This window comes from Pelodiscus sinensis, chromosome 2, assembly GCF_049634645.1.
Source record: "Pelodiscus sinensis isolate JC-2024 chromosome 2, ASM4963464v1, whole genome shotgun sequence".
NCBI lineage: Eukaryota > Metazoa > Chordata > Testudines > Trionychidae > Pelodiscus > Pelodiscus sinensis.
In genome coordinates, this window is record NC_134712.1 from 173,549,478 (window position 1) to 173,570,314 (window position 20,837).

The following is a 20,837-nucleotide window of genomic DNA, read 5'->3' on the forward strand; positions in this document are numbered from 1 at the left end:
ATGTTAAAAGAAATCTTCCTATAGAAGATTCTCTTGTAGAAAAAAAGGCTGAAAAGGCAAGAGCTACATCTCTCAATGCTCGTCTGGAAAGCACCCAAATATTTTGGTGATGAAGGTGGTATAAGGGCCCGACTATAACAGAAAAAAGAACAGTACAAGAAGCAACCTGGCCAATGCCCCAAGTAGGGACAAGCACAGGCCAAGGATCTGGGCTTTGTTTGGACAAATAAACTTGCAAGAAAGTCCAATAAATCGAGATTTACAATTTAAATCTTAGATCAAAAAGAGATTTTTAGAGTCAGAAAGCCAGTTTTTCAGATATTTTTGTAGGCACAAGTTATTTGCACCTGGCTTTTCAAACGTGCAAAAATGAACATCTGATAAAAAAAAGCTGGCTTTTGATTTAGTGTAGTTAAAACAAACTGGCATTGATGTCTCAATTGTGACTGCAGTGCTGCAAAAACAATGTTTAACATTTTTGTTGCTTTGGGCACTGCATTAGCAATGAGTCTGCACAGAAAGAATGCCGTGTGCCAAAGGATTAAGACAATCTGACTACAAAAAATAGTTTACTTTAAAAAAAAATGTTGATATGTCAACAGCTGACTGTCCTTTGGGCTTCTGCTGTTCCAAACTTCCTAAAACTTTAGTTGTTTCCTCTTGTTGTACGAACACTAATTTGTCAAAACATCAGCAGCAGAGGATAACTACATACATATGCTTAATACTTAGTCTGCTCTCAGAATCTGGCTACATGCAGCTTTCTAGTCTGAAGCCAAATTCTGCTCTTGGATGCACACATATTGTGCTCTAATTGACTGGTGCTGAGCCACAGGTGTGAACGGGTGGCTATAATTTGGCCCTCAGTGAGGCTAACCTGAAGGATCATATTTAGTAGAGCTGTGAAGGACCCATTTAACAGGAAATACAATCACTGCAAATTTTCTCTCTCTCTATATAAGAAAGTTTTTCCTGCCAGGTGACAGAATGATGTCATTGTGCTCTTATGTTCTCGGGCTGTGAAAGCAGCCAAAGACAGGAGGGTAAGCGAGCGTCATGAGAAGCAGGTGCAGCCCCCTAATACCATTATATGAAGTTTCAAAACATTTGATTTGGGTTCACTGAAGCATTTTGAACTGTTTTTATTTTGATTTTGACTTTTTTAAAAATATAAAATACATTTTGAAATGAAAAAAAATCATTCAAAATGGAAGCATCAGTAGCAGCATGCTTCATTCCAATTTTCTTTTCTAAAAATTTGGTTAATATTACTCTTACTCACAAAAAGTTTCAGTTGCTATGAAATAGTATTTTCCAACAGAAAAAAACATTTAAAACATCTAAAATTTCTGACCAGCTCTCATATTAAGTGTTGGACACAGAATTAGCCAAACTTTGCCATCAGTTACAACCAATGTTCCTGTTAAGGTGCACGCCTGCGCGGCTGTGCACAAGAACGTCTTCCTCTTCCCACATCTTCTGGAGAGCCGCGCAGCAACACTCGAGTGGCAGGCAACTGTTCCGGTGGGTGAGGCCAGCTAAGACAGCATGGTGAGGGAACTGCTGGGGCGGAGGGATGGGAGCTGCCACAGCCACATGACTGGGGGGGAGGCCTACTCCATTGGCCAGGGTTTCCACGTGGTGGGGGAGGGGCGGGGCTGGGTCCTGTTCTGGCAGCTGGGGCAGGGAATGGGATCTGCTGCATGGCGGGGGTGTGTGTGTGTCTGCTCTGGTGGCTGGGAACAGGACATTCCTCATGGCTGAGAGGGGTGGGGGAGGAATCAAGGTCTGCTCCAGCGGCTGGGAATGGGACCTGCTGCATGGCAGGGGCGTGGAGGTTTCTTTTCTGGTGGCCAGGAACATGGGTGTGTGAATAAATTGGGTGTCACAGTGGCAAACATCCAAACAAGTGCACATGGCCTCAGTAATGGTGCAAAAGCCAAAACTCACTCCACTTATTGTTGGAAAATCTTAGCAGGAAAAGTGGTTACAACCTTAGAATAGAATTTGATCCTGGACCTATAGTTTACTTAACATAGCAGTGACAGCTTAAAAAACAAGTCTACAGCATGGCTGCAAAGGACATAATGTTGTTTTTAAAAATTCAAATGCTCTCCTTTTCTGGAAAGAGCTCTTTTACATGATCAATACAGGATTTCACTCCATCTCTGCAGTTTCTAAAGGCAACTTGTCTTCCTTTGGGCCGATCTTTGGTATAATCATTTGAATGGTAAATACAAATTTCATTATATGTCATAGGCTTTGCTTTGGTCATTAGTTCAGCCAGATGCTTAAAGCCTTGTATATATTTGGAAAAGCCTTCATCCAGCTTTCAGGAGCTGCCCTACTGCAAACTCCAGGTGTAGCTTTCAAGAGCCATGATTTGCACTAGTTGAGTTCAATCTGGAGTCAAGCTGTAGTAAATTGAATCTGTACAAATTTTGACTTTCCTTCTCTATATTTGGGGTTTGCATGAGAGCAAATGTACCAGTTTCTGGGCTGAAAGCTAAATTCCAAGCCCGGATAAGGCCTGAGTATAGTAGAGACAGGGCAATAAATTGGGAAAGTTGTAATTTAGTGGTTTTTGCTTAGGATCCACTGCCAATCAGGTGAGCCAATCCCCTAGAAAACTTAAAAAAACAGCAGTGGTCCTGTAGCACCTTAGAGACTAACCAAAAAAAAAAACGCCCCAAGGGCATGCCTACATTTGCACTCTAGTTCGAACTAGGGATGCAAATGTAGGCATTCGAAATAGTCAATGAAGCGGGGATTTAAATATCCCGCGCTTCCTTAGCATTATCTTGCCGGCATGTTGCTCCACTCAACAGCTGTTTCGAAAGTGAAAGTGCTCATTGGGATGTGTTAATTCGAACCAAGGGGTTTGGTTCAAACTAACACGTCCCGACGCGTACTTTCACTTTCGAATCAGCTGTTGAGCAGAGTAACACGCTGGCGAGATCATGCTAATGAAGCGCATGATATTTAAATCCCTGCTTTATTGATTATTTCGAATGCCTACATTTGCATCCCCAGTTTGAACTAGGGTACAAGTGTAGATGTACCCCAAGAGTGTAACTTCAAATGTAAAGAGTCCTGTGCATATATTTCAGAAATAGACTTGTTGAGGCGTGGGCTTTTAGAAATTAGGAAAACGATTATCTGAATCGTTCAGAACTTTACAAAGATTGAGGTGTATGATGCAGAAATGGGTGAATTTTGGGCTATATCCATCCACAACAATGAACAAATGTTGTATCATAAAGAAGCTCCCACTCAGAGAGAGAACAGGGGGGTCATCCTCCTTCAGTATGATGGAGGCGAAGACTGAGAATTTCAAAAGAGCATAAGGAAATTAGATACCCACATCCTACTCAATTTCAGTTAACCCCTTTAGGCTCCTTTGAAATTGCCAGACCTAGAAAATAAAGGGATTTGATATTTACTCTCCCAATGTGCCCCAGAGGACTCGCTGCAATGGTGTTTCAAAGGGAGTTAACCAGGTGGGGGTGAGGGCACAGGAAGGAGCTTGCTATTGGATCCAGAACATGCCTATATAGTCTTGTTGGAGCCAGACAGCAAATGTTTTTCACAGGATGGCTCAAATCTGCTGCACATTCTAATGCAGCCTCCCTGTGCTCTTTTTTTTTGGTGGCCTTTCAGATGTGTCACCCTCAGTGGTTGTTGGTATCGCCTATGGCTACAGCTAGATCAGAAAAGGAAAAATATGATCTTTCATGTAGAACAAGACTCAGATGGCTGCTGACACCTGTCAGTAACCCTAAGACACCCCATCGCATACTGCTCCTCAGGATTCATAAGCAGGTGTGCAAATTGCACCCTCTATTGCTGCTAACCTCTCTTCCTGGTAAACTCCAGAGAACTAATCAGTGTGCATGGTTACAGAGGTGTTAGCCCTTAAGGGCATAGGGCATAGGGCAGCACAGGATCTATTTTGAGCTTTTTGTGTGTCTTTGTCCTTGGTGTGTAGGGGAGAGACAATGCTGGTGAAAGGTACTTGCATCCACAGTTCTACACATGGAAGCTTGCTGTATTATATAAAACTGATGCAATATTGGCAGCTAAAGTACAAGTTTCCCTACACTGGCCAATGAATAGGCTTCAACCTTCGCTTGGAACTCAGGCCAGCTGGCATCTTCGCTTACATTCAGTCCATAACCTCGCTGTGGGGACCCAATTATATCTGCTATCTTCAAGCTATCCTTCTTTTGTGCTAGCTGTATGGTTCTAGCACCCACTCCACAGCAGCTCAGTGCACCCAGCACAATTTCCTATGCATCCTAGGCTGGATGAAATTGGGATGCCCCAGGATAAATAAACAATGAAGCCTTTGCCTTCTTTGACATCAGTCGATTTTATATTACTCCAATTTATTGACAAATTGTGAGGAAAACAATGGGCACAAAATGGAGTTGCTGGCACCCACTTCCCTGTGTAGCTAATGGGTAAGGCCAAGAGTAGCAACATCATGCAGTGCTGCGTGTTGGCCGCCAGGGTCTTCACATCTCTCATCCATGCTGCTGTGTTAATGATGAAGATAGCCATAAGCTATGCTATAGCTTCCTGTGAGGGATGCGTTTGCCATCCTTGGTGCATGCAGCATTTTACTTTCTTGAAAAAGCAGCCCCGCTAGTTGCCTTACTTTATGGTTCCTGCAGTCCTGAAAGTGAAACTCTCCTTGCTGTGGCTCTACATCACACTTTCCAAGGCAGCAACAGCTGCAGCCATCTATATAATTGCAATATTTAGATGGCCTACACAGACAGGTCTATAGGTAGAAAAATAAAGTGCGCAAGGTCAGGTTGAAGCGAATCATGCTTGATGTGCTTTCTCTTGAAAGCCCTGGACACCCATTTTAATCTCAGGAAAAGGACTTACCAGTACTTTTGTAAATGGTTCCCCCGCCCTGCTCAGTGTGCATTTGAAGTCCAGGTTCTCCCCACATTCTTCTATTGTATTGATCGATGCAGCAGTGATCGCTACTGAGCAATCTTGGGCACATCAAAAACACATTTAATGAGAATTGTTTTAGCTGCAGTAGTGGTTTCTCATGTAGTTTGGTTTCTAAGTTGTTGATAACATGCTTTTGGAGGTTTTGCCCACCTTCCTTCCTGCTAGGCAACAAACATTTCTCAGCTGCTTCAAGAGTATCTAACTAGAGATTAAACACATTGACTTTCTAAAATTTGTAGTCAGTTAAAATAATAAAGTAATAAATGCGAACAATGCTTGGTGCCTTTCAAGGACCAATTAGAATTTGAAGTAGGCTTCCATGCCCCTTTTCTGTCTTCTCTGAAACAGTCACTGATCTTCCAATGTGAAGATAAAATTCTAACCTCCTTTCAGAGCCGCAAGGCTTCCCCAAGTATAACCAGACTCAATATTTGCTGATCAATAGTCCCTTAATAGATTAATACTACCAAAAAGGAATATTAATTTCAGACAGAGGTGCTGTATAGGCCTCTGTTTCTTTACACACTTATGGCTGGATATGACTGGGCACTATTACTGCCAACAGGAGAGATAGCTGCAGGGCTGGAAACAGTTACTTTTCTTTCATGGCTATATTGCAAAAGGCCCAGCTGGTTGCCACAGTCTACTCTAGTATAACTAGTGCTACATTTAAATGTGTTACTTTTAACTGACAATACATTTTAGAAAATCAATGTGTTTAATCTCCAGTTAGACACTTTTCAAGCAGCTGGGTAATGTTTGTTGCCTAACAGAAAAGAAGAAGTGGTAGAGGTTAGTACTTATTGACAGTCAATTTAAAAATAAATCAAAGCCTGTTACTATTAATTTCAAGCTGACAGGTATTTTAAAGTTACAGTTTTATATCAAGTTCTGCTGTTGCCTTTTACAAATGCTTAATATCCATTTTCACACTAGTTCTTTGCAGAAGAGACTAGAGGAAGTTAAAGTAAACATTGAGGCTGGATGTTCAAGAGTGTCTCATGGAAGAAAGTGCCAAACGCCTGTCAGAGTGAGCATTTAATTCTTTCAAGACCTTTTGAAAATACACCCTAAAGGGACATGAGTATTACTCCATCCTCTTGCAATAATAATGCCCATGATTCCCTTTGAGCTGAAGAATATGGCTCAATCCTTAAGGCCCTTACTCACACAAGTAGATCCACTAGGCCTGACCATGCCCTCTGTGCCCATACAGAACAGACTCATCACATGTATATCTCCCCCCTTCTGTATAGAAATGAGCTTATCAATGTCTTTGGCAATAATCTCCCACTGGCCTAGGACAGAATCTGTGATGGGGGATCATGTGGAGACAGAGCAGAAGGCCATGTCTACACTTACAAGCTTATAGCAGCTGTACTGATACAGCTGTCAGAATACTCACATAGCCGCATGATGGCAGTAGGAGAAATGCTCCCATGGACACAATAAAACCAGCCCACTGAGTAGTAGGAGCTCTGTTGGGATGCTCTCCCATCGATATAGCATTGTGCACACAAGTATTTATGCTGGCAAAATTTACACAGTTCCATTGATCTCAGTACAATTGAGTTATACCTGTTTACACTGCACCTGAGTTTGGCTTGTCAGTGTATACTATTTTATTGTTGGAGGAGGGGATAAATGGGATTACAAATGCATGAATTTTGGATTGCATTTTATTATGTTATTTTTTTTTCTGCTTCTCCTCCTCCAGCTCCCTCCAGTTCACTTTTTCATTTAAAAAAAAATTTCCACAGGAAAAATAAAATAAAGTCTGTTTTTTTCCCAAGTTAAAGAAAGTTACAATAACCCTGCTAGGAGAGCAAATTGCAGTAATATGTCCCTCAAGTGACAAAGATGAATATCAGCATACTAAGAGCTACATAAGATTACAACAGAACCAACCATGAATGGATGTATCATAGATGATCAGCATCCAGACAGAGATCATTTGCCTTGTCCAATTCCCACTGTTGCAAGATCTGAATTCATTATCTATTATATGGGTTGCTGGCCCTAGAATAACCACTAAATCCTCACAGTGGCCTTATGAAGGCCAGGGTGAACTGGCTTCTGTATAGAAAGTATTATTGCTTTCATTTATAGTCAATGATTTCATTAAAGTTAGTTATTTATAAATTTTCTGCAATTGTAATATACATATCATTATAAGATAGGTGGAGGTTATGGGTCAGAGGCCTTGTCTTCACTTACCAGGAGATCGATGCTGTGGAGATCAATGTCCCTGGGGTCGATTTAGCAGGTCTAATAAGGATGCTCTAAATCAATTGCTGATCACACTCCCATTGACTCTGGTACACCCTGGGTCATGAGGAGTAAGGGGAGTCAATGGGAGAGTTTTGCCTATCATCCTCCCACAGTGAGGCCACCACGGTAAGCTGAGCTAAGGGTTGTTGACTCCAGTTATGTTATTCATGTAGCTGGAGTTGCGTAGCTTAGATTGACTTTGCCCCCTAGTCTAGACCTGGCCAGAGTTAAAGTAGATAGTGAAAGTTAAGTGCTGTGTTTACAATTCAAGAAAATAATTGTTATAAAGTTGTTTTAAAATTAATGTCTATTTACTGAGTAGGAACACTGAAAATACAGATTTATTTTCATGTCAGATATTTTTAAACCCAAGTTGGTTTAATTTTGTGATATGCCACTTATATTTGCTTTGGACAGGGATGTAACTATGTGTGGAATGTGTGGAAAATAAGATTTTTTTGCCATCTGAGTCATTATAGGGAATGAATTGCAAATGAATAAAATGTTCAGAAGAGGGCCACAGATGGAGTTGGGTTTTTTAGATGCCCAATGTTTTCTTCTAAGTGTGAAGCAGTGATATAATGTTTTCTCTGTGTACAAAGTACTATAGTGATGCGTGATGACATATCAGAAACAGGGAGAAAAGAGAGAACACGTGGTTTTGATCACCCTTAGTAAGTTTCTTTTTTCTGAGATGGCACTAAATTTACAGTTCCTCTATTTGCTGGTGCACAGATATTAAATGCTGATGGACATTTTCTTTCCCTTCCCTTCATCTGATATTGATCAGAGTTATTACATCCTGCCTAGAACAAATTAAATTTAGATAAGAAAGCAAAAAATAGGAAGAAGCCACTGAAATTCTGTGTAGGACTGATCCTTAATGTGGCCAGAAATTCATCTAATTTTCTTCCTGTTCTTTTATTTCAATCTTTAGCAGCAGCTCTGGATAAAGTGGAGCTTAATTTAATAAAATGAAACACACTCAAACACACACACAAAATTTTTCTGTGCTCTGGAAACTTCTTCAAATGCACAGATATTTGATTTTCAGTCTTCCCCACTGTGGCCATTAGAGAGAAAGAAATTCTCTTTTTAAATTCAGTTGGTCTCTAAGGGTGTGTCTAGACTACATGCCTCCTTCGACGGAGGCATGTAGATTAGCCAGATCGGAAGAGGGAAATGAAGCCGCGATTAAAATAATCGCGGCTTCATTTAAATTTAAATGGCTGCCCCGATCTGCCGATCAGCTGTTTGTCGGCAGATCGGGGCAGTCTGGACGCGACGCGCCGACAAAGAAGCCTTTCTTCATCGGCACAGGTAAACCTGGTTTCACGAGGCTTACCTGTGCCGATGAAGAAAGGCTTCTTTGTCGGCGCGTCGCGTCCAGACTGCCCCGATCTGCCGACAAACAGCTGATCGGCAGATCGGGGCAGCCATTTAAATTTAAATGAAGCCGCGATTATTTTAATCGCGGCTTCATTTCCCTCTTCCGATCTGGCTAATCTACATGCCTCCGTCGAAGGAGGCATGTAGTCTAGACACACCCTAAGGATATATCTGCACTGCCATTACATGCTTATGCTAGGCCTGTGATGGCTGACTTGAGCTCGGGCTACAGTGCTATGCAATTGTAGACATTTGTGCACTGGCTGGAGCCCCTGAAGGGGGAGAGTCCCAGAGTGCAGGCTTCCAGCCAACCACGAACATCTACACTGCAGGGCTGTGTCTAGACTGCATCCCTTTTCCGTAAAAGGGATGCAAATTAGACACATCACAATTGCAAATGAAGCGGGGATTTAACCCCCCCGCCCCCGCTTCCTTAGCATAACAATGGCTGCCACTTTTTTCCGACTCGGAGCTTTGCCAGAAAAAAGTGCCAGTCTAGACGGGGATCTTTCAGAAAATAAAGCCTTTTCCGAAAGATCCCTTATTCCTTATTTTAAGAGGAATAAGGGATCTTCGGAAAAGGCTTTATTTTCTGAAAGGTCCCCGTCTAGACTGGCGCTTTTTTCTGGCAAAGCTCCGAGCCGGAAAAAAGCGGCAGCAATGTTTATGCAAATGAAGCGGGAGGGGGGTTAAATCCCCGCTTCATCTGCAGTTGCGATGTGTCTAATTTGCATCCCTTTTACGGAAAAGGGATGCAGTCTAGACACAGCCCAAATGTATAGCTCTGCAGCCTAAGATCAGCAAGCCCAAGTCACCTGACATGGGCCAGCTGAGGGTGTGTTATAGCTGTGTAGAGCATGTTTCTCAAAGTGGGCTACAAAACCACTTTGAGAAACATGCTAACTGGGTGTGCCACTTTGTTTACTTATCGGCACCAGAATCACGGAGCCTCATGGCTTCTATTGGCTTTGGTTTGCTGTTTGCAGCCCAGGGGCACAGTGGAAGAGGTGGCCCAACCCACGCTGCTTCCTGTGGCTCCCCTTGGCTGCAAATGGTGAACCAGAGCCAACGGGAGCTGCGAGGCTCCATAGCCACAGCGCTGGTAAGTAACAAACTGGCATAGTCAGATAGCATGCTTCTCAATGTGGTTTCACGGCCCACTTTGAGAAACACTGGTGTAGACATACCCAAAATACCCATTACTACAAGACACTGCCATGAGATGGGAGCTGCTTTTATCCTGTGGTTCCCCCTTGAATGTGGAAATCTTTTTCTTGTTTGGTCTGGCAGGCAGCAACTGCCTTTCAAATCCTCCTGTTGCAACTCTGGCACAGGGGAATTGCACCCAAAACACTGAGAGCAACACTTGGCCTCCCATCTGTACACTCAAGGTTAGAAGGTGTTATTGTTCCGTGTCTCGGTCATTTCGACAGGAATTTTACCGTTGGGGTAGCTTTTGTATGGGTTGTAATTCATTTTGGGATGCGTTATATGAAAAGCACTAGAGCAGCTTTGCATTGTATCATTCCTGTTCTGTATATTAAAACCAGTTATATGCATTTGACCTTTATCTCCTGACTCTACCTCTGTAAATGGAACAAACAGAGACAAGGGAGCCCACACTGAAAGGCAGAATTGGGGTCATTGTACTGGATGACAAAAAGGGTTGTGATGCGCACATTTTCTGTAGGATGATGATGTTTCATGTTCCATTGCTTTAATTTGGCCTTTAGTGAAAAGAGCAGCACAGAGAGCCTGCTGTCTGTGTTGTAAATTTCTTGTTAGCTCTTAAGCTACAGTAAGATTTTGACACACTGGTCAGAGAGAAGATTGTGCTGTGTAGAACTCATCATTCAGCACCAGATCCAAGCGTGCTATTCAGTTCATAGATCAGTGCTCCATGTAAGGGGAACCCAGAATCCTTCTGGATGACAAACAAACAAACAAACAAAATCAAACCACCTGAAGCCGAGTGGAGATTTTCCTGGATTCTCACTTAGGGTGTGTCTAGACTATAGGTTTTTTCAAAAAAAGTGGCCCTTTTTTCGAAAAAACTTCCCCATAATCTATACTGCATCCGCGTTCTTTCGAAAGTAAATTGAAAGAACACAGCAGTTTTTTTGATTGCGGTAAACCTCATTTTATGAGGAATAACACATTTTTCAAAAGCACTCTTTCGACAAAAGGCGCTATTGAGTGCAAACTGTGCTTTTTTGAAAGAGAGCGTCTAGACTCTCTTTTGAAAAAGTGGCTCTCTTTTTCAAAAAATCTGCTTGTAGTCTAGACGGTCTCTTTCGAAAGAAGCTTGTAGGCTAGATGTAGGCCTACAGTGGTCATTATAAGACTTCAGAACTTGTTTCAACCTTTCCCTTCACTCCAATTAATAAAGAATTTTAAGCCATACGCTCATTACCCTTAAATATCACAGTTGATAAAATGGAAGGAATGAAAGTGTTTTGTTATTATACTGAAAATTCAGAATCACAACTGACCAGGGCAGATGTGGGTTGACACAAGCTTTTTCATGTGGAAGCAGGCAATACAATGTTTCCTGAAAAACTGCCTGTTTTGTTTCAGCAGTTGTATGGCCCATAGTTACACAACTTATCTGGCACAACTGAGCTTTATTAAATTCCACATGCTGTCTGTAATACAATGCTATAAAATCAGACATGGCTGTGGGAAGAAGAGACGGAGGGCTGTGCTGTAACAGAGCAGCACTTTGGCCATGAGAAGCAGTTCCTTACATTGTTTTACTGCGTGTCTAGACTGTAGAGCACCATGTGGTTAAAAACCAACAACCTTGAAACACCTTTTCCTTGTGTCTTTGAGCGGAAGATACACCAACATCCACATGGCAGAGGTCTGAGCTAGTCACCTGTCTCATTCAGGCAGCCAGAGAAAGTAGGTCACATTAGTTTCAACTCGGCAAGGATAAAAGGTTTCTTTCTGTAGCAAAAGCGCTAATGTGTTGGCTAGAAAGCCCTTCCGGGGAAACCTCGGGGAAATCCAGCTCAGGATGCAGCTAAGGCCAGACTGATGTTTTGTAGTATGGCTCTGCTTCAGGCCTTTCTTGTTTAAATAGTGGCAGGAAAGGCCTACCTTGTAGGGTCTGTATCAAGGCACTGGTCACCAGCAAAAGTGACAAATAGGTTCTGTCAGTCTAGAGATATTTATCCATCTGTTTACATGTAAATTGGTCAAAGTGGGTCTCCTATTAGTAGTCTGAACTGAATGCAAATGAAGGATTATGAGATCAGAAAGAAACCAACATGAAGAGAAAGACAATCGCTGGAGAAAAATGTATCTTGAGGTGCACTTCAAAAGTTGGCTTTGGGATGCTTGGGGAACAAGAGGACAAGGACATGCCTGTGCATCCCTTACCAGGGAAGTAAATAGACAACAAATGTGAAAGACAGATCACAGCCAGGCTTGGTTGAAAATGCTAACAAGTAGACTTTGGGTGAGATAAACTTCTTTGGACAGAAAATTAATCAGTTCACTGCAGTATCTCAAAAGTATATTATGATCTTGTTTGGTATGTAGCCATTTGTTTCCAATATTCTTACTCTCTATCACTGGAATCGCTATTCTACAACAATAAACTTATTCTTATTTTCACCATAAGTACATTTCAGTGTGGAGGTGTTAAGCAATGTGAAGGGCCTGAGATGAATCTTACAAGCTGGTGTGGGCTGTTGTTTGAGAACAGCAGGCCTAGGTAATCCAGTGTGTGTTCGTTAGAGAAAGGGCTGGCCTCTGCAGGAAATGCTCTGAGGACTAGGGAGGTGGAGTATGCCAATAGCTATCTGTAAAAAGACTGCAAGACCTGTAGAGGCCAGGAAGGTGATGCTACCAGAGGCTCTTGGATTTAGAGAACTGACCCACAGGTAGCATAGACACGACTCTTTTATGCGAAGGGCAGGTGGTGGTGAGGTGCCTCATAACCCTGCGCATTTTTGGGGAGCATCATGATAGGACTATCACTAAATAAAGCTGAAGTTCTGGGCAATCTAGTCTTTGATTAATCACCATCCCTTTAAAAATTCTTCAGAAGGGACTTGGGCCCTAGAAACACTGGAAAAATTAGCGAATACAAGACACCACCCTCACCTCAAACTGAAAAAACCCAGCACGCTCATATCTTCAGTTCAGGGAGACAGAGTACCTCACAACAGACAAGGGGCTACATCCTCACCAGCTCCTCTGAACTCCATGGACTTGCACCAGTTTACACTGGCGCAATAAACAACTCAGAAAACTAATGCACTTCCTCGCTGCAACTCTGGCATTTTGAAACCTGCCCCCATGCTGAAAAACATGTGCGGCTGCAGCTTTCCATTTAATACTTGAGCAGAGGATGGGTGTCGCTTTTTCTACATGAACGTATTTACTGCCCTGCTCTAATTTTTCCTGATGGATAACATGGGGCTGGTGCTCCTCTCACTTACTTGCTTTTACAGTGGTAGAACACCTTGGATTTTAATGGATTTGCTCCTGCTTTACATCATTTTATGTGGGATGATAATCATTCCAGGTGAGATGAGTTGTGCCAGACAACGTTCTCAAGGAAGAGCCTGAGAGAGGGGCTTTTGATGGCTGGCATGGAAACCTCCTCCATAACATGCAGAGGTTCCATCCTCACCTGCCATCTCACCTGTTCCCCTCTCTCTACCTCTTCTTCTCAGGCCCTGTTACAAAGCTGATGTGGCAGACCTCCACAGTCAGGTGAATTTGTACATAATCCCTGTAGCGTAAATCAGAATGGTAATCAACACTTTGGAATGCAGCGAGACGGTGTAGGTCGGACTTTCATTCTATTCGATTCATTATAATGAATGACATTTGATCATATTTTCTAGCAGTACAGCCAGCAGGAACCAATGTTCCGTAAAATCCAACAGGCAAAATTTGGCACCATAGCTTCTGAGCTGTGGTATCTACTTTTGTCATCCTGGGGAGACATTTGTTATTTGGGTCAAACTGCAACCTATATTAACTACACACAGTTTAAAGTCTGAGATCAAGGAGCCTATGGCCATGCTGATGGGCTAATTGGTGTGGATCATCAGTCCAAGTTCCTTTGCCATAGTATTGTCAAGATTTGATCTATGGTCACAGTTGGTCTGGAAAGGCCATACTGAATGTTTTCTCTCACTCACAAACAAAATCATTCTTACCAACAATCATGTGGTTGCAGACATCACAGAAAGTGGGTTTCTTGAAGATGTGCTCCTGGAAAACATGGACCTGGTTGCTTTCTGGTTGCTGTTGGAGTTTGATAGGTGTGGACGTCTGGCTCTCTGAGCTGGGGAGCTGGCAGACACTGGTGCTCACCTCAGGCAGCAGGTCAACTTGTAATTTCATATCACTATTAGTCCTCTGGAAGAAGTTGTCTGCACTTTTACTCCGTAAGCTTTTGGTCTTGAAAGACAGAGATCTTTTCAGTTTCTGGAGCTGCAACACAATAACAGAAGAGTTTGTCACAGGAGGTCAGGGCCATGTTGTGAGGTGTATTGTCGACTCTGTGCTTACATATACATTCCCACTTATATTTACAGTATGTTGTGAATGGATTATCCCACTGATGGGACGGCGATGTGATGACTCCACTCCAGTGAGCTACATAAGCCACTCCTAAATCTAACTAGCTACTTGAGACTTAAGAGAAGAGCATGCACGGAGAAAACTCATTATTCCAGTAGCTCTCTAACTCTGTTGCTGCTTTCTTGGTCGGTGCAACAACATACTCATTATGGAGAGCTATGCTCATACATCCTGGGAAGAATATATGCTCCCTTGTGTTCAAACCTGACAAAAATGTAAGTTCCATTCACTTATGTACAGGCCGTGAGTAGTGGAGAAAGCTATTTTAAGAACAGCTGTTAAAGATGCAGGGAGAGGAATGTATTCAGTGAGGTAGATTATGTATTTTTAAAATGTCTTCATTTACAACTCAGTGCAAACAGATACAGTATTTTTTGAGTTTTGTCCTAGAAATTCTGGTTTTAAAAGGGAAAAAATAGTGAAGATCCAGACTTACAGCCCTATACATTTTGTCAGACTCCTACTAATATTCTTACTATATATTTTAGAAATGTGCATCTGTCTGTCTGTCTGTCTGTGTGAGTTCATTTGTTCAAGAAGCTCTCCTAAATGGTAAGAACTAGGATCACCCAATTTGGTAGGCAGCTTCCTCTTATCGTAACTTAAAGCAAAGTCAGGTTGTGCTGGGACAATGGGATGTGCCTGAAATTCAATTATCTCTCATAAAATGGAAAGGGAGGGGGCAGAAGTTATGCTGCAGAATGATCACAAGGGTGCAGCAAGGAGCCAGAGATAGGAACCAGGACAGTTATAACTCCATTGGGCCAGCAGGGGGCAAGAAAGAGAAAGGGACAGCTATCTACTATATATTTGAGAGAGTTTTCTGTCTATGTGTCTGTCTGTCCCCCAACCAGGGGAGAGGCACCCCACTCTGGGGTGGCCATGGAGGTGCACTTCTCACATGGACCCATACTATTGTAGCAAGAGAGGGCCAGGGTTGTCCTCTCTCTCCAAAGCAGCATGCATACTGAACCCCTCATCTTCAGCTCCACCCCAGATCAATGATTCAAATGAAGAGAGAAACAAAAATCGAGTTAAGGACCCAAGCAACATCAGGTAAATCATCTAATCATAATAAACGCATTGTGTCATCTGCTCAAATGTATACAGTGTAATTTTCCTGTAATTCAGGCAGGCTTCGATACGGTGTTGTTGCTCTCCCTAAAGAATTAACAGTGCTCTGAAGGGCAGCGGTTGAGGTCTGGTACCTATCATGGTGTGAGTTACAGAAGTTGGCAGATTTGACAGGCTCTGAAGTCTAAAGAGGGCTGACAAGGGAAAGGAAAGCATGCTGGGAAAACCTAAGCAACATCTCCTTTCACATTCATTTATTCTGACATACAGCATGTTTGTTTTGCCAATCACACTGTATTATTTCCACTACAGCATTGCTGGGCATTGTTTTCTTGGCCAATGCAATGTAGCATGACATTTTCCATGACACGGAGTCAGTCTGTGGTAACTAAGGAGCATTTGTTTAGACTAGAAACTATTTACACTAGAAACAATGGTGATTGGAAGTGATAATTCAAATTAATGGAAGGGAATGAGCTTACGTACTTTACTGAAAGTGCGTGTTACAGGTCTGTAATCCTGGCATGAGACCTGATGTGGTGGCTTTGGGATTTTGTTTTAACCACTTTCCACCTCTGCTCCTCCCTATTTTTTCATTATGAAGCCTGTAGAAGATACAAGTTGCCAAGGGCTTCACAAAATGGTGTATCCTCCTGGTAGCCTCTGCCTCACACCAGGCATTCATATGAACTAGTACAAGGGATACTGAGGCCCTTTTCCTATATTTATCCCCAGTAAATGTTATTGGTCTGATGAACATGCAAGGAGCTCCCACTTGGCTTTCTAGGTTACCACAACCCAGGTTGCTGTACTGTAAAATACTCAGCACTCCTGTTTTAAACACTTCCATGTAATTAACTTTTTCTCACCAGTGACTTCGTGTGTGGCAAGTCTGGGTGTACAAGTACAGCACACCATCCTGTTGCTCACTCTGCAAGTACGCACTAAAAGTTTGGGAGAGCACTTTGATGTCAGAGTGTCCAAGTAGATAAGTCCTTCCTAGGAGAGATTGTGACAACTCCTACAGTAAGTCATCAGATACATTTTCTTTCTTGGCCTGCAGAAAGAGCCCAGAGGAGATGTTTATAACCAAAGCAAACGCTAAAGTGTTGGCTAAAGATTCACTTTCTCCCACTACTCTCAAGGAGAATCACACCAAATAAAACTGTAATGGTTACATACCAAACACCAAGACAAAGTAGCTGCCCATTTCCACAGCTACATCAACTGCAGCTTCATACTTGCAATTTCTCATCCTGGGAAACACAGTACAACAGTGCCAGCAAAATGTGTTAGATCACCCCTATCCCTCTTGGGTCTCAAGCCAGTGGCTCTCAATAATAGAATCTCCACAGAGATGTCACTTCATCTCCCCAGTGATAGACATGAGATCAGCAATTAAAAAAAAAATAATCTCCTGCTTTCTATTGAAGTGCTTCTCACAGAAACGAGACCTCATTAGAGCAACCAAACACAGAGAATTATAGCAGCACAAGGTGACTGTAATGACATTCATTATTGATTTGCTACCTATTTCTGCAGTGCCACATGAAGTTAATTAAATCTCAAACATTATTATGCTTCTGCCATGCGTAGAAGACTAAGCTGAACAATAAAGTATTTTAGCACAAAAACCAAAACAACAGCCAGATCACCAAAAAACAATCCTGTCTCTCTAGTTCGACAGACTGAGGTTTGTTTATTATTTGCTCAGGCTCAGATACAGTGTCATTTACCAGACAAGATCTCCACTGAAAGTATTTTATCACCTGGACAGAGAGAGCCAAAGTTCTCAGAAAAGGCACAAAGTGAGTGCCACTTATGTGTGTGCAAATTTATGCATGCAAATTCACTTGAATGTGCAACTTGTGCACACTGTTATCAAAATGCTAGAATTTGCAAATTCAGATCCCGTTTGAAATTGCACTTGATGAAATAGGTGAGTTGTACACATGCAAATCCTATTACATTATACACAAGTAAAAGTGCAAACATTGTAGTCCAAGTGTATATACATACAAATTAACGAACACACATTTGGAAGTGCTAGATCCGATTCACTACGATTTTTCACCTTGTGTAATTAATTACACACTTGGGCAACTTAACTTGAGACAGCAGAGTTTTTTTTAGCCACTATACACATACAGTATATAAATGACAAGGTCTATAGGCAATGAAGAATCAGGCCCCGTGTTTTGAAAGTCTGACAAATTATTTATTTGTAATTACAGTATGAACTAGGATTGCCTCCCTTCCCAGTTTTGCTGGCAGTGTCCCCAAGTCCGTCTCTCCTAGAGGCCATTGAAGCAAAACCAGGAGATTTTAGACCACTAAGGGTGTGTCTAGACTACATGGCTCCGTTGACGGAGCCATGTAGATTAGGGTTGTAGGCAAAGGGAAATGAAGCGGTGATTTAAATAATCACCGCTTCATTTAAATTAAAATGACTGCCGCACTGTACCAGTCAGCTGTTTGGTGGCACAGCACTGTAGTCTGGACGCTCCATGGTCGACGTCAAAGGCATTTGTCGACCTCCCCAATATGCCTCATGGGATGAGTCCAGACTACAGCGCTGTGCCTCCAAACAGCCGATCAGCACAGCGCGGTGGCCATTTTAATTTAAATGAAGCAACGATTATTTAAATCGCCGCTTCATTTCCCTTTGCTGAGTAAACAAATCTACATGGCTCCGTCAATGGAGCCATGTAGTCTAGACGTGCCCTAAAAGTCTACCAGCATAGTGGGGCTAAGGCCTTCCCTGGGTCTGTGCTGTTCCTAGAAGTGGATGGTATGACCCTGGGGCCCCAGGGAGTCCAGGGGATCTCCGCGTGTTGGTCCAGCCCAAGCACTGATTCCATTTCTCTCATTGGGCAGGAACCACAGTAGTTCCTGTGCACTGTGGCAGTGAATCTATTTTTGGGGTGGGAGTGCAGAGCTGCACCTCTCCTTTAGATTTGTTGAGATCAAGTTGCCAGCTCTCCCTGACCGGACTCCATTGCTGAAACTGGACTCCGGTCTGTCGACTCCAGGAGAATTGTCAACCCTCACTACCCCAGGATGAGGCGACAGCTGGGGCAACTGCAAAGCCCTGAGCCAGCAGCAGGACCCTTGGCTGGTGGGGCCTATGAGCTGTGGAGCCAGTGGCAGGGCCAATGGGACCCCAAGGAATAGCAGAGCCCATGAGGCCAGCAGGTGAAGGGACCCTGAGGGCCAGTAGGACCCCTGGGGGTCAGCAGGACCCCGCGAAGGCTGCCCGGAGGCCAGGACTCAGGGTTGGAAGTGTGGGGAAGCTGGGTGAAAAGCATGGACCCCCTACTTCCCATGCCTATGCCTGCAGATGGAATCATCTGCCCCCTCCAGGGGCTCAGGGACATGCTAGCTGCTTCCAGGAGCTGCACAGAGCCAGGGCAGGCAAGGGGCTTGTCTTAGCCCTGCTGCCCCACTGAGCAGGGGCCACCTGAGTTAAGTGCCACCCAGCTGGAGCCCTCTTCCCTCATCCGTTCCTGCAACCCAACCCCCTACCTACTCCATGTCAGCGTCCCCTCCTGCACGCAAACTCCATCCCAGGGCCCACACACCTCACCCTCTCCCACACTACTCCCATGTTCCAGTCCTGAGCCCACTCCTGCACCCAAACTCCCTCCCAAAGCTTGTGCCCCACACCTCCTCCTGCACCCCAGCCTCTTGCCCCAGGCTCAGCCTGCAGCCCCCTCCTGTATTCCAAACCCCTTGGCCCCAGCCAAGAGCCCACACTCCCTTCTGCACCTTAATCCCCTGCCCCAGCCCAGTGAAAATGAGTGAGGGTGGGGGACAGTGAACAACAGAGAGAGGGGGGAATGGAGTGAGCAGGTAGGGGCCTTGGTGAAGGGGCAGGGCAGGAGTGGGACAAGGGTTTTAGGGTTCCCATGGTGTAATCACACAAACCCAATAGAGACTCCTTAAGTATGTTATTAGATGCCAATGCTTATCTTTGCTTCTGATTTATCTTCATCTACTAGGAGGAGAGTGATGAATGCTGCCAGCTAATTGGGGAGAGTTGAAGACTTTTGTGAAAATGTAAATCACAAAAGATGTAAAATATAATCCCATCCATGACTATTGCTGGCAGTCAAGCCAACACCGATTTTTTTAAAACAAACGCCATATGATTGGAACTGTTTAGGCAAATTCACTTTGTTGAACTCTGAAAGAGCTCTTAAACACATGTTATTAAACATCCACGTATACTCTTTTGATGGATTTTTCTCTTTTAATGCTACTGTGAGGATACTGACTTATTGGAGCAAATATGATGTGTAGCTGGTATGAAACTAGAATCAAGCCCTGTACATTTTATCTCATCAGAGCAAAAAATGTGCATTCTCAAGCTTTTTAATCTCTCCCTAAAGAAGGTGAGGGGAACCTCAGGCCCAGGGGCTGCATTCAGCCCCTGGCTTGTCTGGAGCCATCCCTCGGGACTCAGGGCTCCCCCCAGCACTGGGGAGCCTGTGCTGGCTCTCTAGCTCCCCTGCCAGTCCCCCACGGGGCTGGAGCACACAAAATCTACTAGCTTGGGCCCCTAAGCTCTGGTGTACAAGAGGAATGTATGGAGTGTCTTCCTCCTCAATCAGTAAGGGTTTTTTTGTTTTTTGTATATTGTTTTTTCTTTGCTTCTCAGCCCCCTACTGATGTTTCTGTGGGTCAGCAGCCCCTGACCAAAAAAGATTCCCCACCCCTGCTCTAGACACAAGCCCACAACAAAACCCCAGATCTGAAGATAGCAGCAATCCAAACTTTTGAGTATTACTAACCTCATGCCTTTGAAAATAATGAATCAAGGCCTTTAAAATAACCCCATAGATTACTTAAAGACATCTTATGATTTTTAAGCCAATAAACATGGGGTATTTTCCCCAAGGCTTTAGATGACGTTTCATCCCTGCAACTATAAGAGCTAGAAAAGTTCATGTATAAATAAAATAAAAAATAAGCTGAGATTCTCATGAGTTCAGAAACTGGGATTTTATGGACGCCCCAACCAATGAAAAAAATAAAAAATAAATCAATAAAAATCTCCAAAGCTGCCAACACCTGGTCTTATGCAGTATGAACCCTAGAAGGCTTGAGTTCACAGTCTGATTTGAAAGGCCTTTGAAATGTTTCTGTGCCTTTGAAATTAGGCACAAAAGTTTGTGAACCCCTAGCTAAAAGCATTATAAAAAAACTTCCTTAAAAACAACAAATAGTTTAGTAGCACCTTAAAGACTAACAAAACATGTAGGTAATCTACATATTTTGTTAGTCTTTAAGGTGCTACTAGACTATTCTTTGTTTTTTAAGTTTTTCCTGTTACAAACTAACTTGGCTACCTCTCTGAAGCTTAACAGCATTATATTATCCCAGCAAACTCTGGCTGCACACACTGTACACTGAGGGCAGGACACAGATAGCTGCAATAGCGGCTTCTATAATCTGATTAATCTTTTCCTGGGTGTTTTATACCACAAGCAATTCCTCCCCTGCTGTCACACCCCAAAGAGTAT

The 20,837-nt window shown here is 43.2% G+C and overlaps 1 protein-coding gene across 1 annotated transcript in view; it reads right to left on the reverse strand.

Moving 5' to 3' along the window:
• STAC (SH3 and cysteine rich domain) overlaps positions 1-20,837 on the reverse strand; it is a 128,417-nt gene that overhangs the window by 75,711 nt on the left and 31,869 nt on the right. Inside the window, exon 2 of the mRNA XM_006124009.4 lies at positions 13,812-14,088. Coding sequence (XP_006124071.2) covers positions 13,812-14,088 — 277 coding nt within the window. The remainder of the gene's footprint in view (positions 1-13,811; positions 14,089-20,837) is intronic.